This window comes from Saccopteryx leptura, chromosome 5 (assembly GCF_036850995.1).
Source record: "Saccopteryx leptura isolate mSacLep1 chromosome 5, mSacLep1_pri_phased_curated, whole genome shotgun sequence".
NCBI lineage: Eukaryota > Metazoa > Chordata > Mammalia > Chiroptera > Emballonuridae > Saccopteryx > Saccopteryx leptura.
This window is the reverse complement of record NC_089507.1, coordinates 122,276,160-122,302,294: the sequence shown is the minus strand read 5'-3', so window position 1 is coordinate 122,302,294 and position 26,135 is coordinate 122,276,160. Positions and strand designations below refer to the sequence as shown.

At 39.6% G+C, this 26,135-nt stretch overlaps 1 protein-coding gene across 1 annotated transcript in view; it reads left to right on the top strand.

Annotated features, from left to right (window-relative positions):
* The window catches only part of GPR158 (G protein-coupled receptor 158), a 509,338-nt gene that overhangs the window by 421,575 nt on the left and 61,628 nt on the right, over positions 1 to 26,135 (top strand). Inside the window, exon 6 of the mRNA XM_066385278.1 lies at positions 21,113 to 21,222. Within this exon, the coding sequence (XP_066241375.1) occupies positions 21,113 to 21,222 (110 nt within the window). The remainder of the gene's footprint in view (positions 1 to 21,112; positions 21,223 to 26,135) is intronic.

The following is a 26,135-nucleotide window of genomic DNA, read 5'->3' as shown; positions in this document are numbered from 1 at the left end:
TACTCTAACCCTCAAAGTACAGATGCTATGTTTTATCATTTGAAGATGTGATTATCACAAAGATGTTTGGCTAATGTCCATTTTATCAAAGTGTATCACATGAGATAGACTAGACTATGCTGTGGTGATGAACAACCCCAAACTCTCCATACTTTAAAACAAAAAGATCTCTTTTGATTTTAATGCTTTACATCTGTTGTGCATCAGCCAGGGACTCTGGCCCACATGCTTGTTTTATGTCCCCATTCTGAGACCCAGGTAACTACAGGAAACATTGTTGGCCATAAGGACAGATGGAGACAAGAATGTGGCAAAGCACACATCCTGGCTCTTAGAGTTCCTGACCAAATGTCACATGACATTCCTAATATCATGAGAGAGTGCAGGGGTAACCTGACCATTGCATGAAGGACAAAAAGGCCTAATGTGTGATCAGAGCTAAAGATTACTGCACTAAGCTGAGGAGCCTGGTTAAAAAGTCACCTCCCTTCAGAGTGAAGATGAAGCCAGGAAATACACACACTCAGAGCTAATATTTCTCTATAAAATTGTGTGGAGTCTAACACCTTCTATAGATATGAGTCATTGAGAGGCCAAATGCATATGCTACAAAGCAATAATTTTCATGTTCTGTTTTTGTTCAATTCAAGAAAACCAATTACATGCTTTACAGATTCTAACAAAAAAAATAGAAACATAAATCTGACTAAAAATGTTTATAGCATTCTTTAAGGCAAGTTATATATATCACAAATGAGGAAAGGATATACTCTATCAAGGGAAATCTTTTTAAATGCTACATTGCAACAATTTTTGACATGATAGTTATTACCCAAACACATTTTTTAAGGTAAAACTACTAGAGTCATTTCGTTATGTCAAAAAGGTAAAGGGAAATTTTAAAGCTTTTCGTCTAACAAAATTATTCAAATATTACTTTCAGAAATCTCAAATTCCAATCTAAACATTATTACCTAGGTCAGTTGATTTAAATACACAGAGAAAAAGAACCTAAAATACTAAAATTACAGTGTACCTTGAGATACGAGTTTAATTCGTTCTGTAACTGAGCTTGTAAGTCAGTCAACTTGTATGTCAAACAAATTTCTCCCATTTAAAATAACTGAAATATATTCAATCCATTCCAGCCCTGTGAAACATCCCCAAACCATCCTAAATTATGAAAAAAGACATGTTTTTAATTAAGAAACACACATGTATACTTTACCAATGCATAACAAAATATATGAAATAAAAGAAAAACGTGTTATTTAGTTTATCTTGGAGACAGCCGAGTGCAGCTAACGAAGGTGAATGGTGGAGGAGGAGGGAGGGAGGAAGGGATGCAGGCACTGTAGACACGTAAACTAAAACTGCACTTTCTTAACACTAAATGTAAACTAAAACTGCATTTTCTTTAAACAAAACTAAAACTGCACTTTATTTACTTAAAATGAAACCACAGAAACTTAATTGTAAAAAAATGCACTTTCTTAACTTTAAACTTAACCTAAGCTTAACATTACGTACTTTTCATTTAATCATCACCTGTTTTTGCCTTTTTGGCTGCACTTTCAGCACTTTCACTTGCAGGACTTTTGAATAAAAAGCTATCCAAAGAGGTTTGCTTTTGCCTGCCTTTTAAAATGTTACAGAAATGTGACAAACAAGTATCATTAAAAAGTGCTCAAGCATGACCAGTTGAAACTTTTTCTAGGTGTTTTTTTTTAATGAAACTTGAAAGCTTCTCCCACATTGCCAGCATGTCTTTAATTTCACTTGTAGAAATCACTTCCTCCGACTCTACCTCCTCCTCACTACTAATCTCTTGCAGAAGCTCCATATGTTGCATCATCTGTAGCTCCTTAAACTCCTCAGTTGAGAGTTCCTCCTCATGTTCCTCGACGAGCTCATTTACGTCACCCTCATCTACCTCCAGACCCAACGACTTTCCGAGAGACACAATCTCCTCCAACGTTTCTACCTCGGTCTCGGTCTCTGGTTAGAATCCTTCGAAGTCCCTGTCTGCAACAACATCAGGCCATAACTTTTTCCATGCTAAGTTCAAGGTTCTTCTTGTAACCTCTTGCCATGCCAAGTCAATAATGCATAAACATATCACAATGTTGTAGTGATCTTTCCAAAACTCTCGAAGGGTTAGAATTGTATTCTCGGTCAACTCAAAGCAGCGGCGGAACAAGTGCCTTGTGTAAAGTTGAAAATGACCTGCTGATTCATACATTACAAGATTGAAGTTGTGTTGGGTGGGAGGTAGAGGCCTTTCACAAATTTGAACTCATCGAGAATGTCATCTTCAAGACCAGGTGGGTGGGCTGGAGCATTATCAAGGATTAGTAATGCTTTCCTCGTGAGTTTATTTACTTGAAGATATTTCTTCACTGCAGGACCAAAGACGAGATTTACTCATCAATAAAAAACTGCCACGTAACCCATGCCCTAGCATTGGCACACCCCATAATCTGCAGTTTTTCTTTAAGAATCTTGTGAGTCTTAAAGGCTCGAGGATTTTCGGAATGATACACTTGCAGTGGCTTTACTTTACAGTCACCACTAGCATTTGCACACAATGCAAGCGACAGATGGTCCTTCATGGGTTTATGGCCTGGCAGCTTCTTCTCCTCTGCGGTGATGAAAGTCCTCCGAGGCATTTTTCCCTGAAACAATCCTATTTCATCACAGTTGAACACTTGTTGGGAGATGTAGCCTTCCTTTGCAATAAGCACAGCAAAATGTGTGATGTACTCCTCAGCTGCCTTAACATCAGCACTCGCAGCTTCACCATGCCTCACAACCGAGTGGATGCCAGATCTCTTCTTGAAATCTTCAAACCAGCAGTGACTTGCCTTAAATGTATCTTCTGCTGCCTCTTTTGAGGTTGATGGTTCTTTCTTCTTCAAGTCGCTGTAAATAATACGTGCCTTTTCGCATATTACAGTCTCTGTCACTGTATCTCCTGCCAGCTCTTTCTCTTTCACCCACACCAGCAGATGCTTCTCCATTTCTTCATGAATATTTGTCCTTAATTGGGACAGAATTGTAGTTCCTTTCGCTGGATTTGTGCTATTGATGGCATCCTTTTGTTTAAGGATGGTACAAATTGTAGATGTATTGCGGTTGTACAGCCTTGCCAGTTCAATCACTCATACACCATGCTCATGTTTTTCTATTATTTCTTGCTTTACTTCTATCGACATCATTCTATTCTTCTTCTCACCATTGCCCTTTATACCTACTTTCTTTGGTCTATGATAGCACACAAAAAAAGTTAGTAAAAAATGTAAAAATGATGGAAGAATGAGTACAGTGCGTGAGATTCGACTTGATTCTGCAGGTAACGTGAGAAAGAACAAGATGCTGGTGTTGTGCTGCTGATACTGGACCTGTGCACCAACACGCCAACTAGCGGCAGCTTCGCAAATCATGACTCGTATCTCGGAATTTTGCTCGTATCTCGAACAAAAATACGGACCGAGTCGCAGTTCATATCTTAAAAACAATTCTTATGTTGATCTGCTCTTATCTCAAGGTACCACTTGTATATCCATAGAATGTGGCCATAATTTCTGATGTATAGGTTTCTTTAATCTTCTTTATTACAGAAATTTTTAAGAATTTTTTTTAAAGAAATAGAAAACAGTATTATCACAGCTACAAATTTTCACCCAAATTCCCATGTCAGACAAGGGAGTAGAATTGGTATTTTTTTGAAAATTTTGGTCTCCAAATTTATCTTAATGTTTAGAATTCAATATTAATAATTTAACCCCCTTTAATAAAACACTAGCATCTTTTTTTTCTTTTGACAAGTCTTTTAAGAATTTTTTTACATGTAACTATCAATTGATAAGGTCTACATACCCAAAGCTATTGGTTGACTTAATTTAGCTGTGGCAATGTTGACATTTTGGGTAGATAATTATTTGCTGGAGAAAGGGAGGGGCTGTCCTATGCATTTTAGCAGCATTCTTGGCCTTTACTCACTGGATGCCATTAGCACTGCCACCCAAGTTGTGACAACAAAAATGTCTCCAGACATTTCTGAATATCACATGTGGGCATAATTGCCCCTGATTGAGAACCCCTTGCTTGGTTTAATTACAGCCCATCACTGGTGGTAAATACAGAGTCAGTGCCCCTGAATATCATGGACTTTACTGTGTAGTGTTGTTCCAGTTGCTTGGCTGCATAACAAATTACCTCAAAACTTAGTGGCATAAAACAACCATGTATTATGCTTATGGAACCCATAGGTCAAGAATTCTGACAGGGTTCAGCAGGAAGGTTTCTTTCTATTCCACAATGCCTGCAACCTCTGCTGAAAACCTAAAGGCTTTGGAGAAAATTTTTTGAAGGTTTCTTACTTGTATGTCTGGCACTGATGTTCAGTATTGGTTAGGTGACTATAATAGCTGGAGGTGTGGTTGAAACATTTACACTTGGACTTTCCAAGTGGATGCTTGGCTTCCTTACAAAATGGTGATGGTGTTCCAAAGGCAAACATCCAAAGGAAGAGAGAGGCAAGTGTACGCTGAATTGCTTTTTATGACCTAATCTCTAAAGTCCCATAACATCACTTCCAGCATATTCTATTGGTCAAAGTAGTTACAAAGTTTGAGGAGACATATAAACATCACATTGTAAGAAGAGTATGTGGAATGGGACACAGATCAATGTACTCATCTTTGGAAAATGAAGTTTGCCACAGGCCCTTAAATAGCATCTGAGTTCTTTTGGTAATGGAGAATGGAGTTTTGTTTGGAAGGACAACGAAGAGTGTTCGCTAATGTACCATTATTTGATAAAATAGTCCAAAGGAGAATTTAAAAAATGTATATCCTATAAAGGTAAATTTTAAATTTTTTTTTAGTGAGAGGAGGCAGGCAGAGACAGACTCCCACATGTGTCCCTAATTCCAGCAAGCCTACCAGGGGACAATTCTCTGCCCATCTGGGTCCCTTGCCCCATTGCAACCAGAGCCATCCTTAGCATCCAGGGTTAACTCATTCTAATTGAGCCATGGCTGCAGGAGGGAAGGAGAGAGAGAGAAGAAAGAGGGAGAAGAGTGGAAAAGCAGATAGATGCTTCCCCTGAGTTCCCTGACCAGGAATCAAACCCGGAACACCCACAGGCTGGATCAATGCTCTACCACTAAGCCAACCAGCCAGGGCTCAATAAAGGTAAATTATTTCCAAAGATAATGTTATATAGAAGCTTTACTTTTTTTTTTTTTGAGATGGGAGAGAGGGAGGGGGGAAAGTGAGTGAGAGAGAGCAAGAGAGAAGCATCAACCAGCTTCTCCACCTGGTTGTGCTATTGATTGCTTCTTATATGTGCCCTAACCGGGGCTGGAACCAGGGAATATCCAGGGTTGAACCTTGAACAGGGCTCAAACTGGTGCCCTCCTGGAGGAACTGGTGCCCTGGGATCAAACTGGCAACCTTGGCCTCGTACTGATGACCTCAGTGCTCTAGCCAGGGCTTTACATTTTTAACTAGACCAAAATAGTCATGTTATAAATTCCTCCTTACTTGTTGTAGCATGATACATAAATGAATACAAAGGTGATAACAACATTACTTGGTAACTTGGCCCAGTATAATTCAGGTGTTCAGATGTATATTTGAGACTCCACCAAATGAGCTTAGCAAAAATAATGATGTCTTGCTGATGATGTGAAAGCAATGGCAGCAACCATCAGACTAATTATAGCTCATGTGAAAACTGTTCCCAACATGCATTTAAAGAGTGATTGTATCCTATATGTGCCACAAACCAGTTCAACTAGTAATTCCAGGTCCTGAAAGAGAACAACTCAGAATGAAGAAAATAAACTTAAAGAGAAATAGGATCAGATCAGGAGGCCTCTGCAAGCTGATGGCAAGAACAGAGCAAAACAGCCCCCAGTTTGCTTTATTATATAGCCATATCCAAATAAGAAAGTCTCAGATACAAAGTCACACATCTCCAAGGCAACCCAAGAATTCTCCCAAGTGCAGAAACCCTCCACCCTGCATAACTGAAATCAACCAACATCAGAACAAACAAAGGGTGAGAGGAAGAGCATGTTAATTGCTTCTAGCAACTTAAGCAAGCAAGTGAAGTGGGGGAATGGGATGAGTGCAAATACTCAGCTTAATGCCAATATGGAGGAGTGGGGGAAAGAACTTAGCCTCTTGCTAAGAGCTTTGCTACTTGTAGTCTCCCACATATATAGACTAGTAACAGCTGTGAGAAGATGGCAACAACTCCTGAAAGTTGAGGCACTCTGGGTGAAAGGAGATAAGGGGCCCAGAGACTAACATATTCACTCTTCTCCAGTATCCCCTGGGATGCCTCCACTGAGCCCAGTTTAGTAACCAGTAACTAGTGTGTAAAGAGCATGAACTAGGAACCAGAAGACCTGAATATAGTCCTGGTTTGGCTAACGGCTTGACTTTATACAAGTCACTTAATCTTTTTGAGTCTCAGTTTTATACTTTGTGAATTGAGACATTTGGTATAAGGGTATCTCACTTCTGTAACTCTTTTTCAGTTTTAAGAAAATGCCTGAAATATTTAAATGAGCATTTACAACTATTTCTTGTTAATCCTGTTATTCTGTAACTTGGAGGCCAGAATTGGCAGGGTCCAGGTATCTAACAGGTTACCGGCTTTTAAAGAGCTCTGAAAATCACATGGGTACCACATGGGTACTGTTTTCAAGAAAATTATATACTTACTTTTTCACTAAAAGAGAGTGTCCAAAAGAGATAAGGCCTCCTTATTTCTTGTAGCCATGTTGAGGATAATGCCAACTTTTTTCAGGTTCTCCTTGGCTTTAGTAATGAGATAAAGCAGCTGAGGGAAAATGAATGATTAGAAAAGAGATCTGAGTTTAACTTTGCCTTGGTGGAATTAGCCTAGTTTAATTTAATTCACTATAAAGGCATACCTGTGAAATGCAAAAGCTAGCATACAATTTAGCACTTACATGGAGTTTTTACAAATACATAAAATACACAACAAGGTTCTATATTCTTTATGAATACACACAGGTGGAACCAAAGTAGGAAAACATGTCCTGGATGTGCACACAGCAGATTCATTTTAGCTCTTGCCTCTGGAGAAGGCCGGAGACACTGGGACTCTGGAGGGGAGTTAGGAAGCTTCTATTGATATGGGTAAAGTTTTAAGTTTTATTTAAAACCCAGGGAAGTTGATAAGAAAGCTAAAGCTATCACATTTATTAATTTGTGTGGTGTGCAAATGGCAAAGTTTTTATTATTTTCAGTCAATGTCTGTAGTTTTAAATACCATTCACAAGATAAAGAGATACATAGTACTAAAGAGTCCTGCCAAACATTGAGCTGAGCTGGAAAGAGTAGAGCCTTTGGCTGTCAGGACAGCTGATTAAGGCAACAAGCCGAAGTGTAAGTAACAATCAAGCCTTTAGTCACTTACTGCGATAGCACACGTAGGATGCTATCCTAGAGACAGCTCTAGCATCTCCATAGTTCCATTTTAGGTTGTAGGGTGAGAGTCAGGAGGCTGGGTGGCAACTGTGGATCTGTGACGCCTTCTCTCCTCACCTCTGGGCCATCTCCCTCTCTGAACCATGGTGGAACGGTAACTGTGTAGCTTCTAAAATGAGATAACACATGTGGAAATTTTTTGAAAAGTTGGAAAGGCTTTCCCGAGTCCTTGGATTATTATCATGCAATGTGAAGCTGGTTACTACACCAAAGGGTTGATGTTCATTTAGTCACACGTCTCAGCACACTTAATGATGCCATTTCTATGAAGTTCAAGAACAGCACAAATTAATATACAGTCATGAAATGTTATTACAAATGTAGAATCCACAGAATTTAGCAGGTGACTAGACACTGTGGAAAGTAGGAGGCCCATCTAACAGGCCTTTGAAGCTTTTGGCCCCACTTCCCCGCAGACAGACCCTGCAGCAAGTACACTCTGTTTATTGTTAGGGAGACAGCAACATGCAGGAAAGGTAAAAACATACATAGAAGAAACTATGTGTCTGAGTTATTCATATAAATACGCACATATTCAGAGGAAGTAAATGCATATTTAAAGCCTGTGTGAGGTCTTGATCAAATTAAGCAATGTTGATGTGACAACACTCCTAAAAAGGTGAGACATCGTTATAGGAAACAGACAAGGCTCTGCCCCTCCCCTTCCTCAGTCTCTCTCCGAGGCTCATTCCAGCACCTCTTCCTGCATCAGTACCAAACCTTCTCCACACTCAGTGCCAGTTCTTCACGGCATCAGGAAGCCTGTCTCACTGTGTTCTCCCCATGTGAGCACTAGACTGTGCCTGAGTGATTTCTTTCTTCCCTTCTGCTTTCCAACAAAGCACCCCCACCCCACCCTGTTCCTGCAAGAACTTATCCTGTCCTAAGTGGCTTTCAGTCCCTTGTCATCACTCTAACCCTTTCATAGAAATTTTAGTAGGAATCTTTAGAAGCTGTAAAAAGTTATTTTAATGGTAGATATTTTAGGCATTTTGACAATTAGTAAGAAAAATATTTTTTAATAATGTATTTTTTAAGGACACCTTTAAAACTAAACTGTAGTATTTGCAAAACATCCTAGTTTCATCTGCCTTATGAATATGTAGTGGCAAATCTTATGCAGCAACTTTTACCAAAGGTTATTCCAACAGCTCTTCCTTTCCTTTGTGACTTGGACATATTCTTAGAATTTTGAGTCTATCTTAGTTCATTTGGTTCTCTAAACCTAAGTAGGCATCTATATTTGGAGTTGATGATTCCTAAATGGAAAACACTTTTACTCCATTTATTCAACAAGCATAAATCAAGTATCCTGCCCAAAGGAGGAGAGAGGTATCTAAAAATGTTATCATAATCCATAGTGAAGGTACAGTATAAGCAAAAAGCTCTGTAAGCACAGGGACTACTACCCTGTAATTCAGAGAAGGTTACAGAAAGAAGTAAATATTTGCTCTCAGGAATAACTAGTAGGGAGGTTGGGCGAAAAAGGAGAAGAATATTCCAGGATAATGGCACAAACACCAGCATGGAGTTAGGGAAGTTTGTGCTTGTTTAAGACTACTAAATTCCACATGGCTAGAACATGGATACATATTAGAATGTATTGGAAGAGAGGGTTAAAGGATGGTGAGGGCATATAAGAAGGGGAATTTGTATGCCATTGTGAGCAATGTAAATAGTGTCTAATAAAAAAACAGAAAGCCAAAAGTGGTGTCTAAGCAAGATGAGATACTATATTTGTATTCTGATAGAAAACCATTAGCAAAATATGTAGTCTAACATGCATTCACTGATATGAAGGTGTTCTTAAAGTAGCAAGCAAATAGCAATCTTAGAAACTTCTTTGTGCCCTAGCCTGTTGGCTCAGTAGTAGAGTGTTGGCCTGGTGTGTGGATGTCCTGGGTTCTATTCCCAGTCAGGGCACACAGGAAAAGTGACCACCTGCTTCTTTACCCTTCCCCTCTCCCCTCTCTCTCTGTCTCTCTGTTCCTCTCCCATAGCCATGGCTCGGTTGAAGTAAGTTGGCCCCTGCTGAAGATGGTTCCATGGCTTCACCTCAGGTGCCAAAATAGCTTGGTTGCCAAGCAATGAAGCAATAGCCCCAGATGGGCAGCATCACCCATAGGGGGCTTGCCGGGTGGATCCCGGTGGGGCACATGTGGGAGTCTATCTCTCTGCCTCCCCACTTCTCACTTAAGATAAAAAAAAACCTTTTAGTTTCCATGGCCTTGAACCTGTGGATTACAGTCCAAAAGATGACTTTTCTGGGTGATACCAACTTTCCAGGTGATTCAGACATGCCATGTAAATTTGCTCTATGCCAGTACCAGGCTGTTTTGAGTACAATGGCCTTATAATATAACTTGATATCCGGAAGTGTGATACCTCCCGCTTTATTCTTCCTTTTCAAGATTGCTGAGGCTATTCATGTTCTCTTTTGGTTCCATATAAATTTTTGGAATATGTGTTCTATATCTTTGCTCTAGTCTGAGCAAAACTAGAGGTGTAAGACAATGGAGTATAGGAGGGGGAGGAATTGTGAGAGTAGAGTGCATGGAAATGCAGAGGTTGATAGCGAGAGTTGACAGAAGAAGGTTCTGTGCATGTGAAATACCTTAGAACTCAGTTCTTGTAGAGATAGGTAGGTGGGGGGTATATTGCAAGAATTTCAAAGGGAAAAGGTCTGTCTCTACATATAGAAGAATAATTGTATGAAAAACACTGAACTTGAAATATTTAGATTTTGGGGTAATTAGTAACTTGACTTTTACTAATAAAGAAAGGCAACTTTTCTTATGATTGAGTAGTATATTGCCATTTATGACAACATGGATGTACCTTGAGAACATTATACTGAGTGAAATAAGTAAATCAGAAGAAGCTAAGAACTATATGATCTCACAGATAGGTGGGATATAAAACTGAGACTTATAGACATAGATAAAAGTGAAGTGGTTACTAGGGGGAGGGGAAGGATAGGAGAGGGGTCGGGAAAAGGAAAGACAAATATTGATCGACTTACGACCTATGCAACTTATAACCATTCAACTTTACGACCTTAATCACTAGCCATGACTGCTCCGCGTCTGGCAGTGCAAGCATTGCTCAGCTAGGCGAACGACAGTGCACACCAGCTTCCAGCAGCACCACCACCTCCACGTGCACCATTTCAACTGTTATCCCAGACTCGGTACAGCAATTTGTGTTTTGTGTCTTGGATACTCTTCATCAAACCCCTCCCAAAATGTCTACCAAGAGGAAATTGTCTTTGCAAATATTAAACCAGTTGTACTGGTAATGCAGTGTTTTACTTAAACCTGACGAATGTAAAAATAAGAAACAAAATGGTGTAGAGATGATACAAATGGCATAAAATGAACAAAGAAAATTATGATATATAACAATAATGAAAGAAAATTATGATAAAATATAACTTAAAGATTTTTATAACATCATTTCACAGTACTGTACATATAGCCTACTCAACTTACGACCAAATCGTGTTATGACCAGTCTGTCGGAACCAATCGTGGTCGTAAGTCGAGCACTAGCTGTAAAGAGAAACAAACATATAGTGACGGAAAATGATATGACTAGATGATGGGTATACAACATAAACAACAGTTCATATGCTATAGAAATGTTTACCTAAAACCTATGTGCTCTTATTGATCAATGTCACCTCTTTAAATAAAAATTTTTTTTAAAAAAATTAAAAAAAAACTTTTGCCAGATCTGTGGTGGCACAGTGGATAAAGCATCAACCTGGAATGCTGAGGTCGCCAGTTTGAAACCCCAGGCTTGCCTGATCAAGGCACATACAAGAAGCAACTACTGCTGTTGCAGGAAGCGACACCTGACAGAGGATATCAGTAGATGCTCAACCAACTTAATAGAGGAAGGAGAATTTATTAGTATTCGGAGAGCATGTGAGACTAATAGCAGCACCAAAGCACAAGCTCCCCAAATTAGATTTTCTTACAGGTTATATACCTTTACAGTATCCAAGCAATGGGCACATGATTCCTTTGTTTAAGGTTTCCCAGGACTAAAGGAGAAGGGAGGGGGAGTTTCAGTGGAGTCAGCAAGGAGTAAGGGGTTTCCAGATCACTGATCATAGCTACATACAGATCCTACTTTTCTTGCTTGGTGTTGCAAGTGGCTCCAAGTAATCGTTTAGGAAACTATGGGATGTAGTAAATTTATAACTGGCAACTCAGTTATCCTGCTGGCTCCTTTCCCTTGTATTCTGCTGGTGTCTCCCCTCTCAAGGGAGGAGGGGGCTTGCTCTCACATCACTACAAGTTGATGCTTCCCACTCCTCCACTCTCCTTCTCTATCTCCTCTCTCTCAAATCAGTAAATAAAATCTTTAAAAAGAAAAATTAAGAAGAAATGCAACTTTTGAAGACCATACAATTTTTCATTAAAGAGAAGAGGAAACATTCTTTGAAAATGTTGACAATTTAGAGTAATTTCACCTTTATCATATTTAAACTGTGTCATCTTGGCGAAATGACTTAACTGCCTAAGTTTTTCACTTCAGGAAAAGAATTAAGCATGTGATAAGCAGTAAAACTCCCATGGACAGATTGATTGTATTATTGGTAATGATTATATGGTCAACACAGTATTGCAGAAATTGAGTAGAAATAGGATTAAAAATATGGTGAGAAAATCCCTCTGTTATTGCTCACTGACACATCCCAGGGGTTTTTAAGATATTCTCAGCCCTATCATTGGAAACTGAATAATGAGAACGCCATCCTCTCCAAAGGGGCAAGACGACAACTGACTCACACTGAATCAGGCTGGCAAAGCACTCCCTCAGGAGTGTGATGTGATTTATGTTCATTTGCCATTGAAAGGGCATTTAAAGAGGCTGGGGAGAATCACAGAATGCTTACCTAAAACAAGTAAAAAGGATTTTGCATCACTCTATAAGACATAACTATAGAGAAACGATTAGACTATTTTAATTGACTTCGTTCTTTCAACCCATTTTCCATGCTGCTGGGAGAGGGAGAGTAGGAATCACTAACTTAGCTTTGTGGATGGAAGGAGATGGCAGGATGCTCTTCTCAAGGCCCTGCAGTTATGAAGGGGCGCAGCAGTCACCGTGTCTCCCAATTCTGTAATCTTTCACCATTCACCTCTGCTTCTCAGGAAGAATATGCTCATGTCTGACCAGGGTGTTGAAGGCTGATCCTGGAGTAGTCACTCTATAGAGGGAGGCTTAAGATTGACAGGCCAATTCTGAAACTGGGTTATGACTATAGCTGGAATAACTACTTTTTTTTTTTTTTTCTTTTTGTATTTTTCTGAAGCTGGAAACAGGGAGAGACAGTCAGACAGACTCCCGCATGCGCCCTACTGGGATCCACCCGGCACACCCACTAGGGGGCGATGCTCTGCCCCTCCGGGGCGTCGCTGTGTCGCGACCAGAGCCACTCTAGCGCCTGGGTCAGAGGCCAAGGAGCCATCCCCAGCACCCGGGCCATTCTTGCTCCAATGGAGCCTCGGCTGTGGGAGGGGAAGAGAGAGACAAAGAGGAAGGAGAGGGGGAGGGGTGGAGAAGCAGATGGGCGCTTCTCCTGTGTGCCCTGGCCGGAAATCGAACCCGGGACTCCCGCACGCCAGGCCAACGCTCTACCACTGAGCCAACCGGCCAGGGCCTACTTTTTAAAACTTGAAGTTTAAGTTATGGTTTATAGAACCTATTGTTTTGTATGTTCTGTACACGTCCTTCCCAACTCCCAACAATTTGGGAAGAATCTTTGAGTTCTAAATAGAAAGACAATTTTTTTTTTCAAAGAATAGTCTATGCAAGACTTTTAGTGAAAAGGATGGTCCAAAAAGCTAAGATAAACAGATGGGCTGTTACCAAGGGACAAGGAACACCTCAGGACCAGAAAATGGCACACTGATCAAGTGTTTTGTGTATTCTGTTCTTGGCTTTTTTAAAAAAAAATCTCTTGCTTGCAATCATCTTATACTGTGTATTATGTCTCCTCTTCATTTTTTCTCCTTTCTTCTCAAAATGCTATACTTCAAATCTCTCTTTGTGACCTCTGTTGCACCTTTGTTTCATTTTTTCTTTCTTTCTTTTTAAGTGAGAGGAGGGGAGATAGTGAGATAGACTCCTGCATGTGCCCTGACCAGGACCCACCCAGCAACTCCTGTCTTGGGCTGATGCTCAAGTACCAAGCTATTTTTAGCACCTGAGGCCTATGTTCAGACCACCTGAGCTGTCCTTGGCACCCAGACCATCCTCCAACCAATTGAGCCGCTGGCTGTGGGAAGGGAAGAGGGAGAGAAGGGGGAAGAGAATGGGGAAGAGAAGCAGATGGTTCCCTTCTCCTGTGTGCCCTCACCAGGAATTGAGCCCAGGACATCTTTATGCCACACCAAAGCTCTATCCACTGAGCCACCAGCCAGGACCACACCTTTATTTCTTTATTGAGGTCTTGGGTTTTTAGATCCTCCAGTTTCTTTCTTGTCATTTTTTTCTTTTATATCTTGTCACCTCCATATAATGTCACTTTGTAGATATTAGCTATAGTACTTTCTCCATTTTTTTAATTCATTTTTAGAGAGGAGAGAGAGAGAGGAGAAAGAGACAGAGAGAGAGAAGGGGGGAGGAGCTAGAAGCATCAACTCCCATATGTGCCTTGACCAGGCAAGCCCAGGGTTTCGAACTGGCGACCTCAGCATTTCCAGGTCGACACTTTATCCACTGCGCCACCACAGGTCAGGCCACTTTCTACATTTTTGCTCTCTTATCCCTAATACTTATCAGCAACAACCCTCCACACACCCTTTTAAGAGCAAGGCATTTATATTGATTATAATAAGTGAGTTAGAATCTTTTCATGTGTTTATCATTCCTTTATTATAAAAGAAATATATTTTTATTGTAAAAAATAAAATAAAATCAACAGCACCAAAGTATGCATGTTAACAGTAACAGTGCCCCTCTCCCTCCCTGCCTCCTCTATCTCCAGTCCACCCACCCCAGAGGTAAATATCTTAAAGGTCCATTGAGTGTTCAGCCAGCAATTCCTTTATTCCACATATACAAATAGAATGACATTTTATTACTGTTTTAAAACTTTCTTTTTATTTAACAATTTCTCTTAAAGACATTTTTTACAGCAACAGAATAAGATCCACTTAATTATTTTAAATGTCATGGTTTTCCATTTTGTACAAATATAGCATGAATTGCTATTGAAGCCATCCCCTCCAGGCTGAGAGTGTCTCCAGTGTTTTGCTATGACAAAGAATGCTATAGCAAATATTCTTGGACATATATCTGCATATTTTGTATGCATGGATATATAGAACATTTTTCTGGAAATAGAATTCTTACTGCATTTGAACTAGTTCTCAGATACTCTCCTCACCTTGCCTTGGTCTGAGCTGTGGCTGTAACAGCTCTGTGGGTGGCTTGCTTCTGGGCTGTAAACTGTATAGTATCCGCCGCTCTTAAATCTTGTTAAATCAAAATCACCAGTAGAACATTTGCAAAGGAAGATTATTCAGGCTGAGCCCTGAAACTACTGAACCAGTTTTCAATAGGAACCCCTGAGCTTTCATAGGTTTTAATTCCCCACCAGGTGATTCTGATGCTAAGTCAGAGTTGAAGACCACTGGTCTGGGTCCTGGCTTCTAATTTTCCCCACAATTATGGCTGTGTCTTCTGTCTGACATAGTTTTTCAATCTCTGGTACCTGTATGTCATACTTTACTTTTACTATTTTCATGAATCATTACAGTTTTGTTTTTTAGCATTCATTTTTCCACTTATTAACTGCATTCTTTATTTTTAGGTATATTTTTCATTTCTTTTTACTCAAATTATTTTTACCCTCTGAACAACATTATTCAGTGGCCTCCAACCAAGAGCCAAGAAGGACTAGTGGCTTCAATGTCCTCAGCCCTCAAGGAACCAAATCCCATCAACAACCACATGAGCTTGGAAATGTACTATTCTTTTCCAGTTGAACCTTCAGATGAGACCCCGGCCCTGATCAATACTTTGGTTAGAGCCTTGTGAGAGGCCATGAGACCAGCAATACCTAGGTTGCTGACCCCATGAGACAATAGATGTGTGTTGTTATCTGGTGATTTGTTATCTAGCAATAGACACCTAATCTAGCAGGCTCCCCCTGCTGTTACCCATCGTAACAGTAGCTCTTCTACTGCTTTAAGGACACTCAGTTCACCTTGTCTCTTTCTTTTCCTTTCTCTATATTCCCCGTTTTCAACTTAACAATATTCAGACACTGGTTTTCTGTCGTTATTTGAAGACACATGTATAAGAGGACTAAACAAATTGTTGATTTAAATGTGACAAATATAAAAATAATTTTTGAATTAAGAATTGATGGGAGCACAATGAACTTTAGAGGAATGTGTGGTATGGATAATACTTTAATAGTGAGACTTTTCCTTGTACAAGGCCGAAGAATATTGTAGATGTAGCAGAGAGAGTTTGTAAAGTCCCAGAAGTCCTTCAGATCCTTATAGAAGGACCACTTCATCACTAAAAGTCTCATCACTGTGCTCCCATTATCCAGTAATCTTTTTTTTAGTCAATAAAACTGTTCACACACACATACTAATAGAAACCCCAAAGCAGACATTACCTCATCCACCTATAAAAGTGGTGTAATTCACAACCAATTTCACTGACCTGAGACAAATAACTCTTGGCAAGTCAGTTAGGAAGGTGGCACAGCAGTATTCAAAACCACTGCAAACTGTGGCTGAGATCCTAGCAGTATCAGGCCAGAAACAAGAGCCTCAGACCTTTTACCCTCCGAGGGTTGGGAGCAGCTTCAGATTATGCTGGCTTTCAACCATTTTACTTTCAAAGCGTTCCTCTTCTAAAATCACTGGACCTTGTATAATGAGAAGCCACAGTAGAGGTTAATTTTCTATCTGTTGATGTTGTGTATATATTTGCAAAAGAAAGTTTTTCTATTAAAAATAATGTTCCATTTTGTGTATATTTAAAAACCTAATATTCTTTTCTCTTGTGGTTCTCTCTTCTGCCCCATGAGCTATATTCAGTATCCAGAGAACACAGGCAATCAAGCTGTCTTCAGAATTAGCTTTAAAAATTTCACATGATGAAATAGATGGATAATCTGTACAAATTTGTTTGCAGTGAGGCAAAGACTAAGAAGACAAACTCCACTGCTAAGATCAGCTGATTGTATTTTGTAAGCATCTGAAAAGATTTCCAGAATTGAAGAACCAAATCCTTAAAACATATGTAGGGGTTCATCCACCATGGACCTCCACACTGGAGCCTTCCTCTCAAGGAGAAAGGGAAGCAAACCTTCAGGCCAAGTATGGTGACTTCCCAACAGGGATGTGAAAGACAAAAGAAACCTGGTGGTTTGGGTATGACACACTTTCTCCAGATGATCCTGAATCAGTCTCTTTTTCTCTCACTCCCTACGCCCTCCACCTACCTACAATGTGTACCTTGTGCTCATTATTTCTGCAATGCTGCATGCTTTAGGTCCTTAGGTTTCTTACTGACAGATGTGCTACCCTTATATCCTGCTTCTCATACATTAGGTAAAATATTTTTATATTTGTTATTAACCTCTAGTATTGGAGAGAATGGGGGAAGATTCCCTTTGAAATATGTATTTTGAAAATAAACCTCAAGCAGCCCTTTCAGCAAATACGAATATATTATGAGTTCTGGTTTAAACATTTGCTATCTTCATAACCATGGGCAAATTAGTTAATCTCATTAGTTTCTTAATATTTAAAATGTGTGTAGTAAAGTATTTAGATCCTAAAGACAAGGTGGGGAAAAGTAGGTTTACAGTTGTGAGTACCTGAAACACAGTTTATTTTTATATTATTATTTATTATTGTATTATTTTCTATACAAATACATACTCCACATGCTAAAGCTCTCTCACAACTAGACTTTTGTCTTGGGCTCCCTTCCCCTTCTTATAAACTTAAATCTGTCTTTCCTTCATGCTCTTGCCCAAATACCCCAACCTTCCAGGTTAACTTTTTTTCCCACTGAGAGTAGTTTCCTTTCTGAATCCTCAATATGATCAGATTCACAGTATGAGAGCCTTTGTCATCTCCCCTACCTTGTAGAACTCTTCATAGAGGGACAACGGTGGAGCTCTTCATGAGCATTAAGTCCTGGCCAAACTGCCTGGATTCAAATCTTAGCTGTGACACTTAGCTGTGTGACCTGAGCACGTCACTTAAATTCTTCATGCTTTCTTGCTTTTCTGTAAAATAAAAATCCCTACCTCATAAGGGATTATGAGGGTTAAGTGAATATTATTGCTAAAAAAATGATTAGTGTCTAAGCAGCAGTGCTGTATAAATATTTGGTCTGATCATGCCATTATTTTTTATCATTTACATGTAGTATTGATTCTTTTAAATTATAACTTCTTTTTTATTTTTATGGCTTCTAAGTCTAGAAACTGCTCTCATAGAGTAAATGAATAGTGAATGTATGAGTTAGAATCACAGTGCTTAGTGAACCCTGACTGGACTTTTGAAATAGTTCATATTGAAGATAACATTTACTTTATTAAATCAGTTAAAATAAATCATTGACCCAAAATTTAATGTATCTAAATTTTGTGTGTAAAGCACATAGAATATATGAAATATGCCTACTTTGGTTTTACATTTGATTTAAGGAGACACTCATACAAACAACTATAAGGTAAGGTTGAAAAAGTAGGCAGTCAAAAAATTATTATAGAAATACAAAAGGAGTGACCTCAGTGATCAGAAAAGAATTTATTGAGCTGCTATGTAATTATACTGTAGTGAGAATGGGGCTTTTAGAGCAAAGCATACATAAATCAGCTCTCCTGATAATATTGGCCAACACTTATTGAATACTCATTGCACCAAACACTGTGTTTACCGCATTTAAGTTTTAAAACTGTTCCATGTATTGTTATGTTCATTTTATAAGTGGGAAAACTGAGGCATAGCAAGGCGGGGTCAGGCAATTTGTCAAAGTCACGCAGCTAATACAGAAGAGAGCCAGGACTGGAAGCCAGGGAGACTGCATCCAGAACTGGCATTGACCCCCACAATGCAAAATCAGAGTTTCTGCTCTACTGTTTGCTGAACTGTTTCTCACGCTGTTTTATTAAGCTCACTAGAATTTTATTTTTTTATTTTTTACTTTTTAAATGTATATCTCATCCATGGATGCTAAAAAACAATTATTTCACTTCTGACCAACTCACTCTTTCATCTACAGTAAGAAGTCCTCTAATTCTAGCATCTGTGAAATAAAACTTGGAAGCTGTATTGTGGTTCTAACAGTTTAAGAGCAATTCTTTCTTTCAAAATAAAACACATATATATGCCAATTTCTGTATTGTAGTTCTCACCTTCCCATATTCACTGGTTGGTGTGCAGTAGAAAACTTCACAGTAAGTCCCAGGATATTACAGTCCCCGGGCAGCCATGGTGCTAATGCCATTTCTCGTTCTCGGCTGTGGGTCCCTGTCTCCCTAGTTACACTCTGTCATTTCTCTCTGCTGTGCTGAGGAGTGCCTGTGCTCCCTCAGCCCCTACAATTCTTTCAGCTTTTCTGTTTGCTTTCCCCCAAAGTTTTCTCTTCTTCCTTCAGCCCAGACTCCTTAGTGATTAATACAGCTTACTTTGCAGAGCCCATCATTACTAGTGGGCTCTTGTAAAAAGGAACTCTGTCAGAAACATATGAGCTAAGACAACACAGAGGTGCAGAATTTAAACTTGTTTTGTGAAAATAGTAAAAAAAAAGCGGGAGTTTATATCAATTTTGGGATAAACCCAAACAATTTTCTGGTAGATTAAATTTTTATATTTATATGTATGTTAAGCACAGAGCTAGCGAATTAGAAAATTAAGGACAAATACTACATGTACACAAAGCAACATGATCTTCTATCCATTCTTATATTTTACCTTTCTTTTATTTCTCTTGACACTTTTGTCCAGTAGTGTCCCCACTCCTTGAGGCTTCAATGCTCATGATATTGACAGTACTTAGTTTCATATATATATGAGACACACCAGCACAGAGTTTCAGGTAATACCATTCCTGTTTCTGCTGGAGACGGGGCACTGTTTGTAAGGTGTCAGCGGGAAATTACAGCACCCACCCCGTGTCCCCCACTTGTGCTTTATATTTCTCAATATTCAAATCTTTGGGCCTGACCTGTGATGACGCAGTGGATAAAGCATCGACCTGGCATGCGCAGATCACAGGTTTGAAACCCTGGGCTTGCCTGGTCAAGGCACGTACGGGAGGCAACTACTGTGAGTTGATGTTTCCCACTTCTCCCACCTTTTACTTTCTCTCTCTCTCTCTCTCTCTCTCTCTCTTTATCTCTCCTTATCTCTCTCTCTCTCTCTCTCTCTCTCTCTCTCTCTCAAAATGAAAAAAAAGATTTTTTAAATTCAAATACGTTGGGATGTGAAACCAAACAAACACTCTGGGTTTGGGGAGTGGGTGTATTTTTCTGTCATGATGCCCTTGCTTTCAGCAGAATCAGTTCAGACCAGCTGCTCCAAGCAGAACAGTCTTAAGTGTACATTTTCCAGAGCGTTCATCCTTTGGCAGTGTCTCAGGTTCCTGGCGCAGGGCCGCCCATTCCTAGTCCATGGGGGCTCGCTCCAAACCACACAGCGTGCTCTGAAAAGTCCTACATCCAGTGCCCTGCATGCACAGGGCGGGGCAGAGGAGGGTTACAGTTGTGAGTACATAAAACCAAGTCTATTCCTGGATTATCATTTATTGATAATTGCATTACTATTTTATTATTTGTCCATAGGAATATAAACCTCCTTTTGCCCCACCCCGCGTATGCCTTTTTGACCATTCCCCCGGAGCTGGCCGCTGCTCCTTTGTGTCCCACTGAACCTGCACAGGAGTTTCTCACGGCACCTGTGCTACTTTATCGCAGCTTCTGTGTACGTGTCTTTCTTCCCCTTCTTACTGGCTTTTGAGCCCAAAGCATCTGGGATAGTGCCTGCCGCATGGTAAATGCTTAATTATTGTTTGTTGGATGAAAGCTCTGGAGTAAGAGGCAAGAAGTTAGTGAGGTAATTGAACCAGTATTAAGTAAAGGAATAAATACAGAGTGTTAGATTGTTTGGGGAGTGTGCATTACAAGATATCCTCTCTGGGCTACTTTGGGCAGGGCATAGGTGTTGCTAGAAGTGTGGAGGTGGGAACAAGGAAGATGGAAAGGCACAAAAGCTTCCCTGGTGGGCCCATCTTGGGGAATAAAGAGAACTAAGTTTGGGCATACCCAAGATTTAGAGACAGTTGATACAAATTCCTGAAAATTAGAATTTGAGAATTTAGAATTGATTTGAAAACCATAGGGAGGCACTATAGCTCTCTGATTCAAACAATGAATGATCAAAATAATATTTTAAAGTTTTAATCAAATGGATGTGTGCTTGTGTTAGAATTTTTGTGTATTGAACATCAGATTCTGCAATACTGATTTTAGTCTGTGAGTCATCAGTTGATGCTCAAGGGTTCTCTCTCTTCTTGTCCCACAGGTTGTTATTCTTTACTTTGAGCCGAGCACATTCCGCTGTGTTCTCCTACGATGGGTCCGTCTGCTTGGTTTTGCTACTGTGTATGGAACTATCACTCTCAAGCTTCACAGGTATGTTACATTTTATTAGTTTTCATTCTCATGGAAGGATCAACGTGGTTAGTTTAGCATGTCATTGCAAGCTGGGTCAGCCAATTAAATGGTTTCATTTCAAGAATCTAGATAGCAAGATGACCTATATTTTTACTTTCAACACAATATCTTTAGGATTCTCTAGGAAAATCTTTAATACAACTGAGTTGAATGTCATACTTTAATAAAATGTGTCATTGTTATTGAAAAGTGAATTCTAAATAACAGTAAGTTTAGAATGAATGCAAAACAGTACTGACCAGCCAAGAACAGGAATAAATACAAAGACAGTATAATTAAATAATAATCCAGGTCCAGAGCTACCAAAAAATCCTATACAGTAGAATTTAGTCATATGCTTATTTGACTAAAATCACTGTCCTCCATTCCCAAATTTCATACCCAGGGTAATCCTGATGATATTCTGTGGGAGAAATTAAAACAAGAAAACAAATAAACAAACAAACAAACAATGTTTCTGGATTTCCTCTTTAACCAATGTGCTCCAGTAGTTATCAACTTTACAAATTGGAGAATGTTGTAAATTACCTTTTATACAATGTTTCAAAGCCACTGACATTTTATTTTTTATTTTTCCAAAGTTAAAAGAGAGGAGGCAGTCAAACAAACTCCCGTATGTGCCCAACGGTGACCCACCTGGCATGCCCACCAGGAGACAATGCTCTGCCCATCTGGGGCATTGCTCCGTTGCATTCTAGCGCCTGAGGCGGAGGCCATGGAGCCATCCTCAGTGCCCGGGGCCAACTTTGCTCCAATGGAGCCTTGGCTGCTGCAGGAGGGGAAGAGAGAGACAGAGAGGGAGCAGAGGGGGAGGGGTGGAGAAGCAGATGGGCGCTTCTCCTGTATGCCCTGGCTGGGAATCGAACCCAGGACTTCTACACGCCAGGCTTTCTACACGCCGGGCCGACACTCTACCACTGAGCCAACCGGCCAGGGCCATCATTGACTTTTTAAAATGTATATGATCAATATTAGAACAAAAGAGCCACTTTAATACATTACTATCCATAAAGATTAGAAATGGCTGGAAATGATTCCAGGGCTTTCCCTTTTCTCAGGGCTTTACCAAGAATTCTCAATGTAGTAGTCCCAGAGAGCCTAAGAGAGAAATATAAGTCTCTCCTGCCACATAATATAGTTCTATAGTGGAAGCCCTCTACGCTGATCAGCTTTAAAGCTGATTTGAGAATCACAATAAGCCATTCATATTTTCATGCTAATCTGACCATAAGTTTTTCTTATTAAAAGTATTTGAATATGGCTCTTCCAACAATTTATCTCCATTGCCATCATATGTGCTATATTGGTCTTTAAATGTATCCCCTTTCAACCTTTCTTAAAATGTGATCATTGGCCTGACCTGTGATGGTGCAGTGGATAAAGCGTCGACCTGGAAATGCTGAGGTCACTGGTTCGAAACCCTGAGCTTGCCTGGTCAAGGCACATATGGGAGTTGATGCTTCCTGCTTCTCCCCCCTTCTCTCTCTCTGTCTCTCCTCTCTCTCTGTCTCTCCCTCTCCTCTCTAAAATGAATAAATTAAAAAAAATTAAAATGTGATCATTGTACTGTCTACTCCATAATCTCCATTTCATTTTCTTTTGGGAGCAGTGGTAGTTATTTACTTTGGAATACTTCAGATTATCTTTTTGGAAAAACTAAATATCATTAACTCTTAATATATCAAGTAGTACAAAGAATCTTGGACTGGCTTTCAGGGGGTGCAGTTTAAATCTGTTAGCTTCTAACTCTGAAGAACCCTGGGCCTCGGTTTTCTGAAAGAGCCAGGCAGTGGAGTGGTCCCAGCATTCTTCCTGACACCTGTGTTCTTTCCAAGTCCCAGCACACTTCGCTCTGCTGTCCTCTGCTCTTCAAGTCCCTACTGATTGCCATTCCTTACATGATAGCTATGTTTCAACTGATGCTCACTCAGCAAGAGAAATGAAAAATCATTGGCAACTCAAAGTAGACAATTAGACTTCTAGAAATTCTGAATGAATGGAAGGCCTCTTCAGACCAGAAAATGGCTTCTCTCCCTGTGAGTCTAACACTTAGCATTTATTAGGTTTGCTTATTTAATGATCGTCTTCATTTTTACCTAGTTTACTATCTTTTTGAAGTGAGGGTCTTACCAGTGGATCCCCCAGTTTTGCACAGTAACTGACACATGGGAAGTACTTAGTGCATATTAGTTGATGAGTGAATGAATAAAAATGGCAGATACAGACCTAGAAGCTGCTTCCACGTATAATACACTCATATTTCCCTGCTCACTGTGTGTCTTCCAGTCTCTGAAACACTGTGGTTGGCAAGAGGCTGTTTGGTGGGACACCAACACATTGTTAAATAGCACTGAATCATGTCATGAGAAAACTACTTCTATTCAGGTTCTCCTTCCATCCTTTGGATTATTTCCAGGAAAAAAACTAGCACAGAACTAGTAGGTCTTTAACACCTACTGAGTAGTTCTTATCTTCCTTTGTGACAAGGAGCAGATCAAGTCAGGCTCACAACTTTCTGATTAAACTTTGTATCACTGTGTTTATTTTCATAGCACTTTCTATTTATAGGTAACCAGTTTTTCACTGAAAGTAGCAATATATTTAAAATATTTAAAAGTAATAAATAAAAGTTAATTTAAAGAATATATTTGTTTGGTATGCAGATATAGAAGGAACTCTTGAGGGAGGTGAGCCAAGGATTGGAATTAAGAAACCAGATTAGGCCCTGGCCAGTTTGCTCAGTGGTAGAGCGTCAGCCTGGCGTGCGGGAGTCCTGGGTTTGATCCCCAGTCAGGGCACACAGGAGAAGCGCCCATTTGCTTCTCCACCCCTCCCCCTCTCCTTCCTCTTTTTCTCTCTCTTCCCCTCCCACAGCCAAGGCTCCACTGGAGCAAAGTTGACCTGGGCAGTGAGGATGGCTCTGTGGCCTCTGCCTCAGGCACTAGAATGGCTCTGGTTGCAACAGAGCGATGCCCTAGATGGGCAGAGCATTGCCCCCTGGTGGGCGTGCCAGGTGGATCCTGGTCAGGCGCATGCAGGAGTCTGACTGCCTCCCCGTTTCCAAGTTCAGAAAAATACAAAAAAAAACAAAAAAAAAAACAAAAAAAAAAACAACAAAAAAAACCAGATTATTTCATCCTTATTTTGTTCATTTTAAAGACTGGAAATATAACTATTTTCTCTTTGTGTGTTTCTAGAACTCATTACAGTGAAGAATTACCTTACTGAAGGTTTCAATTGAGTAGAAACTGTTTCTAATTTAATGAGCTGAATTATTCTTATTCTGTCTGAACTATATGGCTTTATATTATATTCTGGGGGGTTTTCCCCCATATTGCTTAAATTTAACTGATTCCAGCATTGTTTAAGTCTATTAACTGAACGATCAGCTTTCAGAGCAATGTGAGCAGTTTGAGGGATGTGACTGGCTGAACCAGCTTTTATTCTCTTAGTGCTTACCTCGCACCTGTTACATACAGGTGACCCTGGAACATTGCTGGGGGTAGGGCCGCTGACTCCCCAGAAGGTCAAATATTCATATATAATTTTTGACTCCAAAGAAACTTAACTACTGATAAGCTACTGTTGACTGGAGTCTTGCCAATAACATAAACAGTCAATTAATGCATACTTTGTATATTAGATTTATTATGTACTATATTCTTACAGTAAAATAAGCTAGAGAAAAGAAAATGTTATTTAGAAAATCATAAGAGGAAAATACATTTATAGTATTTACTGAAAAAAAACTACCTATAAGTAGACCCGTGCTGTACAAACCCATGTTGTTCAAGCGTCAGTTGTATTCGGGTATTTGTGAAGTGAATGAAGGGGTGGATGGTTGTAGTGAGTGGGACTACAAGGAAGGTTCTTGGTTGGGCTATCTCTTAGAGTCAAACAACTTGTGGCCCTGAAGAATGGTCTTCTATGATTTTGTCTACATGATAGGAAGACAAAAATTCTAACACTTTCAAATGTGTATTCTAATTCTGCCATTAACTATTTATACAACCCAAAATCAATAACTTTAACATCTGGAAATGTGTTTTTTTCACCTCACCTCTAAAGTTGTTGTAAAGGTTAAACCTGGTTGGGATATATGTAATTATATCAAGTAGGGGTTTTTTATTGCAAACCACAAGTACTGACTGTGGCTAAATCAAGTAAAAAACAAATTCATTGGAAGGATATGGGGAAGTCACAGAATTAAAAGGAAAGCTAAAGAGCCAGGTTGTAGAGGACCTGACCCAAGGTAGATTGAGGGATCAAGGTAGCCTGGACTAAGGGATAATGTTCCTTAAATTCCATAGACTTGTTTTCATAGAAACTTCATTTTTCATTTCAAAATTTTTTTAAAAAGGGAATTCTACCTCTCTGGGCATAAAATTCTAAGGAAATTATCAGTACTGATATATGAGTGACTGTTAAACTCCCTTGAGAATAGGATAGGCAAGAAAGACTTGAATTTTTGTTTCATTTTAGCCACTTCACTGAGCCTTGGTAAAATTATGGAACATTTCTTTCTTCATTGCCCGGTCTCTCACTGACTGACTGTGGTGTTTACAGAATTCCAGTAGTTCTAAAACCTTCAAACAAATATGAAAAAAGAACAGAACCTCTCTCTGCCACACAAATAATACTTTTAGACATCTGAACTTAAAAGTTTCATTCACTTTTACCAAATCTTTCACATTTGAGAATTATATAGCTAAAGAAAAAATGCAAAAGGGCCCCTTGTTTATTGATAGTACAGTACAGGAGTATGACGAGTGGGGCCCTTGTTTATTGATAGTGCAGTACAGGAGTATGACGAGTGGGCCCTTGTTTATTGATAGTGCAGTACAGGAGTATGACGAGTGGGGCCCTTGTTT